Consider the following 19018-nt stretch of genomic DNA (forward strand, 5'->3'; position numbering starts at 1 on the left):
CATATTGAAGTTGGTGGTTGAAATTAAATTCATTGTCACTATATCTTCAGTGATGATGATGATGATGATGATGATTGAAAATCTGTTGAATGCACTTTATCCTCTTAAGAAACCTCAGCACCAGGTCTATCTGATTGCATGGCGAGTAGCAGCTATTTTTTATACAGCAGTCAGTGCGCAATAGTGATGGACAGGGGCCTGTTATAGTCAGTCTTCCTCCTGTATTATATTGCAGTGGACACATGATGAACCCATGCAGAAGAATGGGCTCCATGAGCAGTGGCGTAGCATGAGTTGCCAGCGCCCGGGGCCACACAGAGAGGGGACAGAGTATGCATGCACATTCAACTGCCTAATGGCATCTGCATCACCCAGAAGATCATAGCTGCAGAGACAAGAAGAGTCATTCCATTGTCTGCAGAGGTCACTTCCTAGTTTGCACGGAGGAGCCATTTTCAACAGAGCCCAGCGATAGAACTGTGCAGCTGTATTGAGGCAGCTTCAGGTGTTGAAATTTTGCACTCCTAACAATTATGCACCTGGGACAACTGCTCCTGTGCCTGCCCATGCTATGCCACTGCCATGAAGCTGTGCTATAAAGTCATTGCTCAGAAGTAACTGGTGTTAATGTTGTTAATGAGATGTGGCCTCTTATCTTTGCTGGAGCAACATACTGTTCAGGGAAGTTTTTAATGTATGATATTTTAGTGTTTTTTGGTTTCTATGGAAGCCACCCAGAGTGGCTGGGGAAACCCAGCCAGATGGGCGGGGTACAAATAATAAATTATTATTATTATTACTGGGCTGTTTACTGATCATCGTAAGAACCCAAGCAATATACCATAATGGTGGTTCCTTTACCATCCTGTTTGCCAGCAACTGTATGCACGAGCCATTCATATTTCCTCTTTACATCCCATAGCTCTTCTTTCAGCCTGTGGTTTTCCTCATTCAGCTGGTGGCCGATTTCCCTCAGTCTCCTGGACTCCGCTCTTAGCTCACAAATCTCTTCATGCAAGGTCTGCTCATAAGTGTCTACTGGATCATGTCTGCTGTGCATCCTATTGATCTTTAGAGAGGGAAGAATTAGTTTAAACTGTGTTTTGATTCTTGATCATGAAGGAGGAAAGCAATAAAGAGTAGAAATCAACATATAAGAAATCAATTGTTTAAAGCATAACTGATCACTTCTGAACTGCTGTAATTCCCAGGTTGGTTAAAGTTTTGCCTAATGGATTATATTCATGTGCAGAGAAATTGCACAATGCACCCTACCTGGTCCTGTGCCAATGCAGACTGCACAACAGGTTCTTATGTTTGAATTTCCCATGTAAAAATAAATTCTAAGTCACATAAAATATTGCACGTCGCTTAGAGTTGCCGTGGCAAAATAAGTAAACAAAGAATTTAATAAACAAACAAACCAAGCATGCAAGTAAAAAGGCCAGAACTCTTTCTCTTCTGTGGTACTTTTCTGCATGCAGTGAGTTTATCATTCTTTACAGCATGGTTTAGCAGTGAATGTGTAAAATATGCAATTATTTTATAAAACATTTAGGCGACAAATACATACTAAGAATGTTTAAGCTCACAGTTGTAGGCATAAAACAAATGAATATCACCCGTTGACTAATTATAGCTTTGGTTACTGTTTGATACATGATTAAATATATATTACCTGTCTTCTACCCCACTTAAAGAAAAACACAGGTTTAAAATTAAAGTATATAAGTTATAATAAAGGATTGTCCCAGACCCCTTACCTTTTTCTTCAGATTAAGATTTTCTTCTTTAGAGTCTGCTAACTTCTGCATATACTCAGATTTTAATTGAGCCATTTCATTCTTCAGTTGTGAAATCTCCTCATCTGCCTTTGCTAGCTCTAAGACCGCAGTCTCATTGGCTTCTTGAAGATCGGTGATCTGGCTTTTAAGGTTTCCTGTGTATCAATATGCAAAAATATTCAGTATGCATCATCAAGTCGCATTTAAGGGCTATTGTGCTTAAGACTTTAATGCAAGATACACTTACCTGGGAAGTAAGTCTCACTGAGCTTATTTCTCAGTAGACGTGCATAGGATTGCAACTCTCCTACTGAAATAAAAGGGACTTAAAATACTTAGCTTGCATCCCAGGACTACGCTTGTGTCAGGGGTTCAGGAGCAGAGACGCAGAGAAGGGAGGAAGCAGAGAGCGAGGGGGAGGAATCCGAAGGGAAAATGAGTGATGATGACGACCCGAGATCTCCAAGCCTAAGCAGTGAGTCAGAGGACTCCCAAAAGGGAGCCCCAGTGAGCAGAGCAAGGGGGGGATCCGGGGGGACACCCCAGGAGGAAGGGAACAGAGGAGATTCAGAGAGCAGCAGCTGGAAGTCGGGACCCACGCTCATAACTGAGAGCGGCAGCAGCTGGAAGTCGGGACCCACGCTCAAGACTGAGAGCAGCAGGGAGGAAGGTAGCCAGGCATCGGGTTCAGGAGGCTGTCAGCAGGAGGGAGGGCACGAGTCAGGGGTGGTCACGCCCTCCTCAGAGAGCGAGGCAACGGTTAAGAGGAAAGTAGAGAGTTGGGCGCGCGCGCCAAGTTCAAATGCAGCGGAAGCTGGAGCAGTAAGCAGCCCGGAGAGTGAGCCAGGTCCTAAAGCCCGCCGCAAGGAGGCAGAAGGATCAGGGGGGTCAGCGTCAGAGGAGAGTAGAAGGGAGGAGGCCCAGGGGGGCAGAAGGACCCAGAGACGTAGGGAGAGGCGAAGGAGGTGGAGCAAGGCTAGGGTATTAAGCTGGTGTGCAAGAGGCGGGGACTCAGACGGGTCTTCGCCGACCTAGGGCAGAAGGTGTAGAGCTGCACGCTGCAGTTCGGAAATGAAACCTGTAACTTAATAAAGACTCTTATAAAGTGAACGCTGGCGGACTTGGTCCTATGTGAGCTGGGACTGGGTGGCAGCCCTGACAGTAAGACCCGTCTCACAAAAGCTTCGGACACCTGATATCTCGCAGCGGAGAGAGAGGCAGCTGGAGGAGGGGATCGGTGTTTGGGAGCAAGCTCACGACGGTTAGCAGAGATGACGGAAGCAGAGACAGTTGCAGCGCTGCAACAGGCAGTTACCCAATTGAACGCGGAGGTACTGGCATCCAAGAAGAGGGAGGAGGATGCGGCAGCCGCCTACAGAGATCTCCACGCCAGGTTTGAAGCATGGGTTAAACACGGGCAGCCAGGACCCAGACCGGAGGGGGTTGGGTTGGCACGGAGAGCAGGAGGGCTTGTGGCTCACTTCGATGGGAATTTACAACAGTACCCCAATTTTCGAGCAGACGTAATGTGCGCACTGCAACTGCTGGCAAAAGACTTTAGAGATGAGGAAGAGAAAGTGGGGTTCATACTATCCCATTTGCATGGGGATGCTAAAGCGTGGCTACGCAATTTGTGGAGGGACAAAGATCCGGCGCTTCAGAATGCAGATGCCTTTATCAAAGCGATGGATGCGTGTTTTTTGTCTACTATTGATGTGGATCTTGCCCGACGGGAGATTCATGGACTAAAACAAGGGAGGGCAAGCGTCCGGCAGTACCACGCCCGCTTTTTTGCGCTGGTCAGTGCCTTAGAGTGGGACCGGGATTCGCCCCCTGTCAGAGACCTGTTCTGGGAGGGTCTAAGCTCTGCGGTCAAGGATGAAATTGCAAGGGGGGAGAGGCCCCGAAGCACGCAGGAGGTGGTCCAAAGGGCGCTGACTGTGGGGGTGAGGCTGGAAGAACGTCCATGGTGCAGAGATGAAGGACGTGGAGGGCGCGAAGCAGCGAGAAGTTTCTCTTTCGTTCCAAGAGAAGCAGCGCGTGCGCAATCCACACCTCCGCCTGGAGGGGGAGGGGAACCGATGGAGGTTGGAGGTGCAAGGGCTCAGTCAGCAGCCAGAGCCCAAGCACCGACAGCAGTGAAAGCGAAGCCTCCTAGAGGGAACAGGAAGTGTTACATCTGCGAGGATCCAGGCCATTTGGCGAAAGAGTGTCCCCGGAGGCTCCACAAGCACACTGCAGCCTCAGCAATGGTGACTGCAGCAACGCAGCAAGGAGAGCCACAGCAGGGAAACGACGATGTCTGGCTGGAGACAGAGGCACTGGGGCCCAGCCAGACGCATCAGTGAAGCAGTCCCCAGCGATCTTGCAACCCACGGACCCCCTCCCACCCAAACCAGTAGTGCAGCTCACAGCATCTCTCCAGCTACCCGATGGCGTCACTATCGAAGTGCCGCTTTCTGTGGATTCTGGAAGCAACGCAGACTTTATAGCGCAGGATTTTGTGGAGCAGCACGCTATACAGCTACTGCCTGCCACTCTGCCCCTGCAAGTCGTCACAGTGGATGGCAGAGAGTTGCTAGGGGGGCAGGTGGTGAAGCAAACGCCACCGATGGTGATGCGCCTTGGCAACCACAGGGAAGTCATCAGTTTTAATGTCACCCGACTGTCGGACACGCCCATTGTGTTGGGCATGAGTTGGCTGGACAGGCACAGTCCGACACTGGCTTGGTACCAGAGACAGCTGATCTTCGGCTCCTCTTATTGCGCAGAACACTGCATCCTGCCCAGACAGGAGGGAGAGGAGGAGGAATCACAACTGCAGTTGGGAACGTTGCAAGCAGTCCCCCACAAATACGCAGACTTTCTGGAGGTCTTCTGCGAGAAAGAGGCTGACAAGCTACCACCGCACAGGCAATATGACTGCAAGATTGACCTCCTACCAGGGGCGACGCTGCCGAAAGGGAAGCTGTATTCCATGTCTGAGGACGAATTACAGGAACTCAAACAGTTCATAGATCACAATTTGCAGCGCGGTTTCATCCGGGAGTCCAGGGCAGTAGGGGGCAGTCCTGTTTTCTTCGTGAAGAAGAAAGACACGCCCCAAAAAAGACTGGTGGTGGATTTTCGCCTCTTAAACAAGATGACCAAGCCTTCTGATTTCCCCATGCCCAGGATTGACGACCTACTAGCGACGGTGCGCAAGGGACGCGTGTTCACCAAGTTGGACCTGCGAGGTGCGTACAATCTCATCCGCATGAGGGAGGGCGATGAGTGGAAGACAGCCATGTTCACGCCTCTGGGCACCTACGAATACAGAGTGATGCCGTTTGGATTGCAAAACGGTTCTCACTGTTTCCAAGCTTTCATGCATCATGTGTTGGCGGGACTCCTTTACAAGAAGTGCGTCTGCTTTCTGGATGACATCCTGATATTCTCCGAATCGCAGCAAGCCCATGACCAAGATGTTCGGGAGGTGCTGGAGAGGCTGCAGCAGCATAGACTGTACGCCAAACTGGAGAAGTGCCAGTTCGACACGACGGAGGTGGATTTCTTGGGTTACAAGTTGTCGGACAAGGGGCTAGCCATGGACAGCGCCAAGGTTCGTGCGGTGTTGGATTGGAAGAGCCCGCGCAACAGGAAGGAGGTCCAGCGGTTTGTCGGCTTCGCCAACTTCTATCGCAAGTTTATCAAGGGGTTCGCGATGCAGACGGCGGCCATTACGGACACGCTAAGCTCCAAGAAAAAGAAATTCATCTGGACGGAGCAGGCGGAGCAGTCCTTTCAGGCACTCAAGCGTCTCTTCGCGTCGGAAGAGCAACTGCTGCATATCGACCCCAGCAGGCCGATGCGGGTAGAGACAGACGCGTCCGATAGAGCAGTGGGAGCTGTCCTGCTGCAAAGGGACCCACAGGGGGTCTGGAGGCCGGGAGCGTTCTACTCCAGAAAGCTCAGCAAGTCGGAGCAGAACTACACCATCTGGGACAGGGAGTTGCTGGCCATTCATGCAGCTTTCAAGGCGTGGAGGCACTTCCTGATCGGCGCCAAGCACACGGTGCAGGTTTGCACGGATCACAAGAATCTGGAGCACTGGCGCACGGCTCAGTTCCTGAACCAGAGGCAGATACGTTGGGCGGAGTTCTTTGCTGACTTCAATTTCCAAATAGAGTACGTCCCAGGCGACACCAACGTCATGGCGGATGCACTGTCCCGCAAACCGCAATACCTCGAAGAGGCGACGCCAGCGGCAGCCATGCACATCTTCGCGCCAACAGCGTGGGCGTGCGCTTCAGCCACAGTAGACCTGGATGCGGTGCGGCGGGCGTTGCAGGACGACTCCTTCGCGCAGGCGAAGATGGCAGAGGTGCACAAGGGCACGGCGAAGGGCGACGAGTTCCAGATACGAGACGGCTTGCTCTTACGTAAAGGGGCCATCTACGTGCCGGGAGACGAACTTCGCGCCAGGGTACTGCAGCAGCTGCACGACGCACCCACGGCCGGGCACTTTGGCACGGAAAAAACGGTGGAATTAGTCGCAAGGGACTTTTGGTGGCCCAGACTGAGAGGGGAAGTCGCGGACTACGTTGCGAGGTGCGACACCTGCCAGAGGGCCAAACCGGTGCACAAACCACCGGCGGGACTGCTGGAACCGCTGCAAACGCCGTTTGAACCGTGGGAGAGAGTGGCCCTGGACTTTGTTACGGATCTACCCAGCTCGAGAGGCAAGACAGCTGTACTAGTGGTGGTGGACTTGTTCACCAAGATGGCACATTTCATTCCGTGTGCGAAGGTGGCCACGGCGGAACAAACCGCCAAACTGTTCATAGATCACGTGTTCAAAGTGCATGGTCTGCCGCGGTCTATCCTGTCCGACCGCGGGCGCCAGTTCGTCTCGAATTTCTGGCAGAAGCTGATGAGTTTTCTAAATGTCAAGGTCGATCTGGCATCAGCAAGACACCCGCAGACCAACGGGCAAGCAGAGAGGGTCAATGCCATCATGCAGCAGTACCTGAGATGCTATGCCAATCAACAACCTGCGACCTGGGTGGATTACCTGCCGCTCGCCGAGTTCGCTTACAACAACACGAAGCACGTGTCCACAGGGGTGACGCCGTTCTTCGCCAACAATGGGAGGAATCCCAGAACCTTCCCGGGACGGGAGAGAGTGGGGGACGGAGAACCACAGACGGCGGACGCGTTCGCGTCAGAGTTGCAGGCGGTACACGATCAACTCAGACGGCAGCTGGAGCTAGCTAAGCACGCCTACAAGGTGCAAGCTGACAAGCACAGGCGGGTTGGCGAAGAGATCCAAGTGGGAGACTGGGTCTGGTTGGCAGCCCACGCAGTGCCGACCAGGTCACTAGCCAAGAAGAAGTTGGGGCACAAGCAAATTGGTCCGTACCAAGTCGAAGCACAGATCAACCCGGTAGCCTTCCGACTGGCGCTGCCGGAGGGTTCCAGAATGCATCCGGTGTTCCACAGGTCGGTGCTCACTCCCTACAAGGCACCTCACAGATTCCAGGAGCCAGGGACGGCACCGAGTCCGTTCCGGGAGCGGACGGAGACGCGAGGGGTGACGCAGCAAGACCCCATCAACGAGGTCACGGAGATTTTGGACTCCAGATGGGGGGAAGAGGGAGTCGAATACCTCCTAGCCAGAGAGGGCACCCGGGCCAGCGCCAATAGCTGGGTGCCAGACTACGCTTTGGAGGAACCCCTGCTCAAGGACGAGTTTCATGCCCTTTTCCCACACAGACCCATGCCAGCGAGCTTCTTCGACGACTGGCTGTTCACGCCCACACTTTCTTCCAGCACGTTCCATGGATTCGACTCGGACGGGGAACCCGCACTGAGCACCCGTTCCCCAGAAGGATCGCCGGCGGGTTCGGCGTCAGACACCTCGTATTGGTGGGACGATCGACCGGAGGAGCAATGGCGCCGGAAGTGGCTGGAGATGCCAGGTCGAGCGACCGACGCAGAGACTGACATGGACGTGTTCGGGGAGGACCTTGGGTTCGAGCACGGCGGTACAGAGATGGAAGCGGAACAGGTCAACGTCGGCGACCGCGAGGAGGAAGACTCGGAGGTCTTCAGTTGGCGGCCAACCACGGGGAGCGAACTGTATCCGGCATTCCCTCCCGTGATGATGGAGCACCCAGCACCCACACCTGAAAGCGGGGAGGGGGGAAAGGGGGGCTTCGAGGGGGGGATGGATGTCAGGGGTTCAGGAGCAGAGACGCAGAGAAGGGAGGAAGCAGAGAGCGAGGGGGAGGAATCCGAAGGGAAAATGAGTGATGATGACGACCCGAGATCTCCAAGCCTAAGCAGTGAGTCAGAGGACTCCCAAAAGGGAGCCCCAGTGAGCAGAGCAAGGGGGGGATCCGGGGGGACACCCCAGGAGGAAGGGAACAGAGGAGATTCAGAGAGCAGCAGCTGGAAGTCGGGACCCACGCTCATAACTGAGAGCGGCAGCAGCTGGAAGTCGGGACCCACGCTCAAGACTGAGAGCAGCAGGGAGGAAGGTAGCCAGGCATCGGGTTCAGGAGGCTGTCAGCAGGAGGGAGGGCACGAGTCAGGGGTGGTCACGCCCTCCTCAGAGAGCGAGGCAACGGTTAAGAGGAAAGTAGAGAGTTGGGCGCGCGCGCCAAGTTCAAATGCAGCGGAAGCTGGAGCAGTAAGCAGCCCGGAGAGTGAGCCAGGTCCTAAAGCCCGCCGCAAGGAGGCAGAAGGATCAGGGGGGTCAGCGTCAGAGGAGAGTAGAAGGGAGGAGGCCCAGGGGGGCAGAAGGACCCAGAGACGTAGGGAGAGGCGAAGGAGGTGGAGCAAGGCTAGGGTATTAAGCTGGTGTGCAAGAGGCGGGGACTCAGACGGGTCTTCGCCGACCTAGGGCAGAAGGTGTAGAGCTGCACGCTGCAGTTCGGAAATGAAACCTGTAACTTAATAAAGACTCTTATAAAGTGAACGCTGGCGGACTTGGTCCTATGTGAGCTGGGACTGGGTGGCAGCCCTGACAGCTTGTTTTCCAGAATGAATTAAAAGTGTGCATAAAAATACAGCCTTGATTGAATGGTGCCTAGTATTTGTAGAGGCATAGGATACGCACTTTGCGCAAAAGACTCATGCACTGCAGGGGTCAAACCAGATGACCCTCAGTGTCCCCTCCAACTCTGCAATTCTATGAAAAGAGGAATAGCACTTTGACTTTGAGTAAAGTTTTTTTTTGGGGGGGGAATTGTACAGCTTGAATTGGGTTTTTTTGGGGGGGAAGTTTGTTTACTTGAGTGCATTTAGAGATTTTAGCGGGGAAGGGGGAAATAATGCATTAAGCTGATGCTTAAATTTATTGCCATAGCGTTGGCTGTTTGTAGCCAGTGTATTGTAGTGGTGCCAATAACCTGAACACTCATCCTATAGTACTTAGGAGTAGAACATGGTTTCAAGGTTTTTCTACACTGATATTTGAACTTTCTCAGAAATTAATAAATGTGGATCATCATGTGGACTGATGCATATAAAAACAAATTAGCACACATTCAAATGGAAATTAAAATAAAGGCACTGAATGTTGAATGATGAAATTAACAAGCTTGCATGACTTCATACCAATCTGTTGCTGTAGAATTCCGGGAGAGTTGCATTCAAATTTTGGCAGGCTACAAGTTGACAGCTCTTCATTAAGAAATTCTATCTCCTTAAAAAAATAATAATATTTGCATTAGTTTGTTCTTTTGAAACATTCCAGTTTCAAAAACCACATTTTTTTTTAATTACACGGAGAAGATAAAAATATGGCATTCTATTTGTAATTCTGAACAATAATTAATATGTACTTTCCCCATACTTCTGAGTTTTCTAAATTGATGTCTTACAATATATCTATATAAAGTCACATATACTTACATCCATCTGTGTGTGTGATACACAAACACACACACAAATGATGCAAACAAGTGGAGGCACTAACAATAAATGATTGGATTGATAAAATCTGGGAGTTTGCAACAGCAGGAAATTGGGACAACCTTTAAGAACAAAGGAAATAACAAGATATTTCAATTCTGTACAATGCATTTTTTACATTCTTGCTTATAGTATTCCTCATCCTATCAATGAATATGAAATAAGTTCTCTATGTTCACTTTTGACTGAGCCTTCTTTATAATTTAGGAAGAAAAAACCTGATCTATTATCTTGTATCTTATGTTTTTTATTATTAAGCATTTATTTTTTTCCACAAATTTACTTTGCATACTGGCATTCCCATACTTGTAAAAATCTGCATTGTTCTATTTTGAGAGTTCAAGTATTTATTTGGATAGCTTTTGTTTATTTTTGGTGTGGTATGCTATCTCTTAGATTCATTACTGGATAAAACCTGTGGTTTATCCATACCCATCCCTTAGTTTGTTTAGCTGAGAAAACATAAAGCTTAGAATTTTAGTCTTTGACTTTCGTTGCTCTGATTACTTTTCTTTTTTTCATTACTGGCTATGCGGTGGCATATAAGTGTTAATACAAAAGTGATTTCTCTCCTCTATATGTTTTCTTTTTACCTTTCTGTTTTTAAAGTTTCTGTGAGATAAGCTCCTATAAACTTGTGCTTACAGCCCTGACTAAGAGTCTGCAGCAACTCACTCACTGGACTATATTTATCTCTTGAGTTCCTGCCATTGCCATCTGTTTAGTGTACAATCAAGATTATCTATTTGGGAAGCATTTCAGTTCACTTGACTTGCCACTCCCCTGTTCAGAAGTCAAATCACGCAAGTACACAACCGCTTCATTAATCTATTCAATCAATTGTTCTTTAAGTATACTGTATAATATGGAGGGAGGAAGCAAAGGAATGGGGAATTACACAGTTTTTATTTCCCGTGCCCCCACTTCTTTTGGATAGTTTTGCTGGTGAGTTAATTGTAGCTTCACTCCTGCAGCTGTCATATGCCTATTTAAGAACATTCTCTATTCGTTTTCGAATTTCACAGTATGCCAGAACTAAGGATAACAGCAAAGTGAAAGTGTTTCAGTTGATGAAGATGTTGACCTGGTGTGTGTAGAAAAGGAATGGGAAATAAAACTGCTGGTATCAGAATGCTGGTCTACTGATCTGTGGTGTGACCACATTTGGAATATTCCGTACAGTTCCGGTACTCAAAAAGGATATTGCCAAGTTGGAAAAGGTCCTGAAAGGGGAGAAAGAGGTGCCATGATAGATGTTTACAAAATTACACGTGGTATGGAAAAAGTGGATAGAGAGAGGTCTTTCTCCCGCACTTATACACTAGAACTCACGGAGATTCAATGAAGCTGGACTCAATGAAGATTCAGGACAGGTAAAAGAAAGTACCTCTTCACTCAGTGCATAAACAACAGGCCATGAAGCTGGATAGGGGATTAGACAGATAAGGCTATCAGTGGCTACAAGCCATGATGGCTATGCTTTGCCTCCACCATAGGAGGCAGTAATGCTTTTGAATACCAGTTGCTGGAAGCCACAGGCATTCAGATGGCTGCTTTGAGAATAGGATGCTGTACTAGAAGGGCCACTGGCCTGATCCAGCAGGCTTTTCTTAGGTTCTTATAATGAAAGAAACTTTATATATATATATAGATGCAAATCATTCACCTTCCCGTAAAGTTTGCCATCATCCGCGTGTGGACTCTGTCCATTCAACAGTACTTGACGTTTAGCCTGCACATTCTTCATGGGTTGATGAAATTCCTGTTTGTTCTCATCTGGAGATTTCAGCAGAAACTCTGACATTGCAGGAGACCTTCCTTTCTTTGTTGACTAACAAAAAAGAAAGTCAAGAATAAATTTCAAGTGTTTAATTTAATTTGTGCTGTGTAATGAGAACTGTTGCATGGTTCTGTATATTGTGACGTGTGCTGTTTTCCATGTATTAAGAATAAACCTCTTTTGTTTAAAAAACAAACAAACCTGTGCATTTATTCAGTATACAAAGATTGCATTTGTTTATTATTATTTTTACTACCTCTGAATTGATAGGATACTTTTCAGCTCCTCTGTGGTCTAGGTCCATTAAGCATCTTATAGTTAACACAATACAAAACCCCCACAAAGATTATGAAATTATGACAACTCTAAGCCATATCTATGCAACATAAATGGTTCAAAAGAGCAAGTCAGGTGTTCATATACTAGAGTCAAACTTCAGAAGTTTAGCCCTGTCTTGTGGCACCCTAAAGAGTAAGAACTTCAACCTTGTTATTTCCAACAATCCTTAAAGAAAAACATGTTTTTTTTACCATCTGAAATATGAATATTGAATATCTGAAATATATGAATGGTTAAAGCTTCTTATCGTATAAACAGCACAAAACTGAATAACAATATACATTTAAACTTAGATGGTACCTTCACTGCTGAGAAAAAGTTTGTGATTAGACATGTTACTGTAAATGAAACACAGCAAGTGGATTGTTAAAACCATAACAAAGGATACGCTTCTCACCCATATCCATATAAAGCCTGCTTTATACCCCTCAATTTGCTGATATCCATATATACTAATCTTTTGAAGATAAAACTCAGTGAAGATAATAAACAAATGCAACATAAAAGTATAATTGGAGAAAATTCAGAGTGCTACAATATAAGTGTGCTCAAAATGAGAAAAAGAGCAGAGAAATGCAAAATCTTGAAAACACCAAACAGTTATATACATTCAGACAAAAATCCATGAAGTTTGCTTTATACAAAGAGCTCCTAAATCTTGCATCGGTGAAATACTTTAGTTTCTTTAAAAAGAAAACAACAGTAGTGGCTGATAATCATGATTTGGAAGATTTGGATTCTTCACATAAGCATATATTTTGTGCTTCAGACATTGACTGAAATGTTTCATCCCAAAAAAAGGGTTATTTTAAATATGTTGCTACCATGAAGCATTAGCTTTTGTTTAGTGCTTGATGACGGCTCTATTCATATTTTATAAAAAGAAAACCTTAATTTAACAGCACTTTACCATTTTACCTCTGCTGTTTTGTCTGGTTGGCCGGCTTTCATGATTCCACATCCAGCATCCCCAACAATCCTTGTGTAATGTCACTGCCCTCCATTTACATCAGAAAAGAGCTTTTGTGTTGGGAATCTAACCATCATCAGGCCAGAAGGCAAGGCTATTGTCAAGAGGCACAGCTTGAGCAGCTGCTGCAGCAGCAGCCTGGTTTAGCATGTCCAATGCAAAGAAAACAATGGGAAAAAGGAGGAAGAACTGGAGCTTGTAGAAAGATGTTCAAACACCTGGAATTTCTTCCTTCTCCCCGCTACCATGACCAGTGCTGCTTTTTGGAAGTTTTACATTTTAGTGCAGAGACACATATACTATTCAGACTTCAAAAAAATCTTTTGTGAGCCTTCCTGTCTGCATGTAATCAAAACAATCACATATAAACAATCATAGTAACATTAACAAATATTTTCCTCATTTTATGCCGTATTTTATGGGTTTCCATGGATTTCCTTTAAAAGACTTGAACTATTTGCAGATACCTAGAAGGCAAGTATAAATCGACCATATCATGCAATAGCTGGGGCTGCTAATTATAGGCTGAATACAGCATCCATTGTCATTAACCAAAACATACTATCCTCACACATTGCTTATTGCAATGTGGTATATGAGATGTATTTGTGCCAGCCAAACTTGAGGCAAACCTATCATTTTCAAATAAAGTACTAGTTCACAATCGATCCTCCCAAACACACATCTTAAGAAAAGGAAGTCAAGTATATTCTATTTTTTTAATGTCACCTCTCTGGAGTTTTTTTTGGAGGAAGATATTTTTGGTATTTTCATTTCATATGCCAGGAACTTTATGCCTTCTTTCCTGATTGCTACTGTCAGTTTTTTTATTATAAATGTCTTGCACTACCAAGGTTACAAGGACAAGCCCTTTCCATGTATATATAGTTTGGATACTAATGGTTAGTAAATAAGCTGAACCACCATATCCAAACCTTCATGTTCCAAGTTTATCCCACGAAGCTGAATGTTGGAATATAACATAGTTAAACTGTCGAATTCACCCACAAGAGGTAATGATGGCCAACAATGTAGTTGCTTTAAAAGGGAACAGATGAATGAGTGATAAGGCTGTCAAAGGCTACTTGCCATGATGGCTATGTTTCTTCCTCCACAGTTGGAAGCAATCTGACTCTGAATACCAGTTGCTGGGAATCACCCATGGGGAGAGTGCTCTTGGGACATCTTTCCCATGGGCATCTGGTTCGCCATTATGAAAACAGGATGCTATGATGGATCTTTGGCATGATTTAGGAGTTAATATGCATAAAGTCCATAAACATACGTAACATTTGAATTTATATGACACTAAAGAAAATTTTTTTTTAATACCTTGTGATGATAAGAATTGCCTTCCCAACCATTTGACACGGCGATATTATGTAAGTTCGTTGCTGATGCAGCAGCTGTCCAAAGCTGGTCAGTCAAACTTGAATCTTTTCTATTAGCTGCTGAAAAAGGACACGTGAAGAACATTACACGACTGAATCGTTCGTTCGTTCATTCATTCATTCATTCATTCATTCATTCATTCATTCAAAGAACCCAGTTAATTGTCCTAGTTACCTGAGTTATGAGCTGGCCTGCTTAAATGTTCTGGGAGCAGACCTGAGTGGAGACTATGGCAGCAAGGTCTGCTCTCTGTCCACGCCCCCCAGCCAATGCGGAATGGTTCAGAATTCAAATCTGGGTCTGGTGGGACCCCAGAATGCACCATGGTGGCCAGGTGGATGGGTTGTGTGTGAAGGAGCCACCGCGCCTGGTCACAACCACCACCCACCCATGATTGTACTAGTTACCTGAGTTATGTGCTTGCATTCCAACATCTGGAAACTTTTCTGTTCTTGGGTGCAGTATATGTTTGCACTGTGAACTATCTGAAGTTTTCTTTGAGTAGTTTGCATCTTTAGGGCTGAGTGATCCATTGTGTATTACGGGAAAGGCTGTCCTGGAATCGGCAGTGTAAGCAGCACCTAAATTATGGTTGAGCATACGAGTACATACTTTGAAAGCAACTTCATCTCCAATTATATCATCCACAACATCTTGGTTATTGTCTGATGAATCTTTATGTCCTCCTCCTGTGTTTTCTAGAGTGGCATCAGAAAAATGTGCCAGTGTGCTCTCTGATTGACTAGATCTCAAAATTTTCCATTCAAGAGGTAGGAGAGAATGGGAAGAAGTTAAAGATAATATGCTATCAGCAGAGCCTCCTAACCTATACCGTGAGCGTCTCAAGGATTCTTCCTCCTGGCTAGGTAAAGCCCGTGGATCCCAATCTGTTATCAGCACAAGTGGCTCTTTCATTACTGGTTCTTTTTCAGTGTCAGTGTGAATGTTCTCCCTCGCAGTAGCTTCGTCTTCAGCATCGCTGATAGTTCTCGGAGAAGCCAACCAATCATCTGTCTCTAGATGAGCTCCCTTCACAAGATCAGAGTTTTCTGTGGTTGCATTTGATGTTGCCTCCATTGTAACCGTCAGATCCCATCAACTCTGATGGCTCTTTGCGAACCCTAACAAGAAAGAGTAAAAACGAACAAAACAAACCCACAGACATTAAAAGATACATAACATATTTCAGGCATACTGTGCATCTTGCAAAAGTGGGGAAATTGCTCTGCTTCTTGCTATTGCATTTTTATGCTTGTGTATTATTAAACAATATATGGAAAAATGTAAGGGAAATAGATTTCACTCTTCCTGACTAATTCCATCAACATGCTGCTGTAGAGATTGTAAAACTCCTTCTCAAAATAGTTTTCTTCCTTTTTAGTCTTAGGAGGGTGCCTTTAATCTGTTAATCTCCCATTGGATATTTATGTCCTTCTCATGCTGATGTTTTATTTATTTTATTAAATAAATAAATAAAATTAACGTTGAATCCCAATTCTGTCTTCTGTGGCATTAGCTACTACTCCCAGGTTGGAGTCATCTGCAAATTTGATGAGCATCTCAATTCCTTTGTCCAAGTCATTTATAAAGCTGTTGAACCATGATGGGCCCAGGAGAGAACCCCACAGCACCCCACTCGTCACTTTCATTGGGTTTTCCCATTTCTATGCTTGATTATGTTTCCTGTGAATATTAAACCGTACATCATCACTGTAGCCATGGGACAGCATCTGCCCTGAAAGTATGGCAGAAGCTACTGAATCAGCTAGAAATTCCTATTTTTGCTATCTGCTGACAAAGGCTGGGGCATGACGCCCCATGGAATGAATGCAGACACCAAAGACGCCACTGCTGCTGCTGCTGCTGCCAGAGGTTAGCCCTTCCTTCAAAATGCAAGTAAATGTCACAACCAGGGAACTGCTTACAAAGTGGCTTGGTGGGCAAGTGTTATTTTTAAGGTTATAATTGGGTAGTATCTGAAAACACATTAGCTGTCATTAAATGTAGCTATCTCAACTTAATAAGACAATGTAAATTAACTGAGAGTGGTAATATTAAAACATATTTAGTAAGACTTAACTGTTAATGATTTGTGTCTACGCAATTATTTCTTAATATACATTAAGAGCATTTTTTTATGAGCATGCAGTAACTGTTCATGCTCGTTTTAAAGTGCATTTGGGAATGTTACTGTAAATTAAAAGAGTTAATGAAGCTTAGCATTATGGACAGCAAAGACACATCCAGCTGGAGTGCATACTTTTCTGTGGTGAAATATTGAAGTTTAATATTTAATATCCCATAGAGTATTATCTCAGCATTAGAACAGTTATTTCATGCTGTGTTTTCAACACAGAGGTTAACTGTGTGAAACAAAATAATAACTAAATATTCATTTTTTAATTGGAGGTTATAACTAGAACAAGGGCTATGCCAAAAAAACTGTGACTTTCATGTTGTTGTTGTTGTTGTTTAGCCGTTTAGTTGTGTCCGACTCTTCATGACCCCATGTACCAGAGCATGCCAGGCACTCCTGTCCTCCACTGCCTCCTGCAGTTTGGTCAAACCCATGCTGGTAGCTTCGAGAACACAGTCCTACTATCCGGTCCTCTTTCGTTCCCTTCTCCTTGCACCCTCAATCTTTCCCAGTCTTTCATAGGCAACTTTTAATGGCTGTTTAGGTTGGTTGTTATCACCCTACTACCTTACCCAATGTGGGATATTCACTTATGAATGGGAATGAATGTTGTTCATCTTGCGTTTACCTCCTCAATTATTCAGTCGGAATACTTATTATGGGTTCAGTACAGACCCATTTAAATTAATGAACAATGAACAACCTAAGTTAGGTACATTAATTTCAAAGGGTCTGTTCTGTAACTGAACCCTATCCTATGAAATAAAAGCCCAACCTAAGAACTAGCTTCTAGCTTTATTTTGTGTAGAATAATATTTCTACAGTATATAGTCAATTAATTGAAGATGCAAAAGAATGAAAAATATTTGTTCTACATGTCATATATCTTTCGTACTGCGGATCTGCAGAATTGTGTTTTAAAGCCCATTTCTAATTTTACCCTGTCTCAATGCATTAAAATGCTTGTAGCAGTTGTTGCCAATTTAAAAGTTGAGAGTACAGTGTTTCCCAATGGAATGCAGGTTGGGGGAGAGGGGTTCTTACCCAGAGGATCAGGAAAGTTAAACCAGTGTTCTAGCATCTGGGTTTCTAGTAGCAAAAACGACAGCTCAGAGATTTAATGCTGTATAGCAGTATGGGCTCTCCTCTCACAAGCAACAACCTATGTTATCAGATACAACAATGCTTGCAAGCTAGTTGACTTGCCATTAATTATGGTGGGTTTGAGATTACAGGTATAAGAAGAGATATAGCCCAGGTGTGCAAGTATCAGTCCCCTCTCCCCACAACAATTTTGAGGACATAATTATACTAGTCATTCCCCCCTTTCCTGTGAACCATGGGACTTGTAGTTCTGTGAGGGCCTTTAAAAAGAATTATCAGCATCTCACCACAATTCCCTGTATGACTTGGCAGGGAAGTTGTGATTATTACATTTGTATTGACTGTCATAACAGTGGAGCCTTACACAGATCAGATAGCTTTGGAACTGAGTCAGGGCTGTATGGTCGCAGCAATAATCTTGGATGTGTTTCTCCCCCCTCAGTGCTCCTGATCTTTGCTTTTGACTCTTCCACAGAGGAATGTAGATACTGATGGCAAGCTGTTTATGAGAAAGGAAACACTGCATATCTTTTTAAGACCGTTGCTCTCTGTGAATTGTAGGGCTTGTTTGTTTTTCTTGCATTCATATCCTGCCTTTCACAAGAACATAAGAAGAGCCCTTCTGGATTGGACCGAAGGACCACCAACTCTGTATTCCCAGTGCATCCAACATATAGGAAGCCCACAAGCAGGACCTGACTGCAACTCCAGTCTCCCCACTTGTGATTTCCAGCAACGGATATTCAGAGGCATACTGCCTCCAGCAGTGGGAGGGGGAGATAGCTCGTAACCATTGATCAAACACAGGTAGAACACAGTCACCATAGCTAACAACCATTGCACATGAATGCCCATAATCCTCTTTCAAAGCCGACACTGTTAGTGGCCATGACAACATCTTGTGGAAGAAGAAGAAGAGGAGGAGTTTGGATTTGATATCCTGCCTTTCACTCCCTTTAAGGAGTCTCAAAGCGGCTAACAATCTCCTTTCCCTTCCTCCCCCACAACAAACACTCTGTGAGGTGAGTGGGGCTGAGAGACTTCAAAGAAGTGTGACTGGCCCAAGGTCACCCAGCAGCTGCATGTGGAGGAGCAGGGAATCAAACCCTGTTCACCAGATTACGAGTCCACTGCTCTTAACCACTACACCACACTGGCAAATTCCATACTTTAACTATGTCCTGTGCGAAGAAGTCTCTATCATGCACTGCTTGCCTTTTTCCTAAAGGAAAAAGCCCCAAATTTTGTAACATTTTCTCAAAGGGTAGATGCTCCAATCCCTTGATCATTTAGGTTGCCCATTTCTGAAACCTTTCCATTTCTACATCTTTTTGTGTGTGTGTGTGACGAGGTGACCAGACGTGCACACAGTATTCCAAATGTAAGAGCATTATAATATTGCTAGTTTTATTTTCAATCCCCTTCCTAAAAATCCCCAACATGGAATTCGCCTTTATCTGCAGTCCCGACCCAACCCTGCTTAGCTCCAGCAAAGCAGTAACCTCAGGTGTCTTCAGATCATACCCTTCGAGCACACAAACACAACCTTGTGC

The 19018-nt window shown here is 45.6% G+C and overlaps 1 protein-coding gene across 5 annotated transcripts in view; it reads right to left on the bottom strand.

Moving 5' to 3' along the window:
• The window catches only part of LOC309530808 (uncharacterized protein), a 42910-nt gene that overhangs the window by 11821 nt on the left and 12071 nt on the right, over window positions 1-19018 (bottom strand). For 4 of the 5 annotated variants that reach the window (XM_082219960.1, XM_082219959.1, XM_082219963.1 and 1 more), the window contains exons 2-7: window positions 14632-15345; window positions 14165-14283; window positions 11410-11574; window positions 9387-9474; window positions 1764-1939; window positions 862-1069 (exon numbers count right to left, since the gene is read on the bottom strand). In XM_082219960.1, the coding sequence (XP_082076086.1) occupies window positions 862-1069; window positions 1764-1939; window positions 9387-9474; window positions 11410-11574; window positions 14165-14283; window positions 14632-15301 (1426 nt within the window). In that variant the 5' untranslated portion in view covers window positions 15302-15345. Of the gene's footprint in view, window positions 1-861; window positions 1070-1763; window positions 1940-9386; window positions 9475-11409; window positions 11575-14164; window positions 14284-14631; window positions 15346-17829; window positions 17965-19018 lie in introns of all 5 variants that reach the window. The other variant, XM_082219962.1, reaches the window with a different exon arrangement.

This window comes from Podarcis vaucheri (genome assembly GCF_965113315.1).
Source record: "Podarcis vaucheri genome assembly, chromosome: 4".
NCBI lineage: Eukaryota > Metazoa > Chordata > Lepidosauria > Squamata > Lacertidae > Podarcis > Podarcis vaucheri.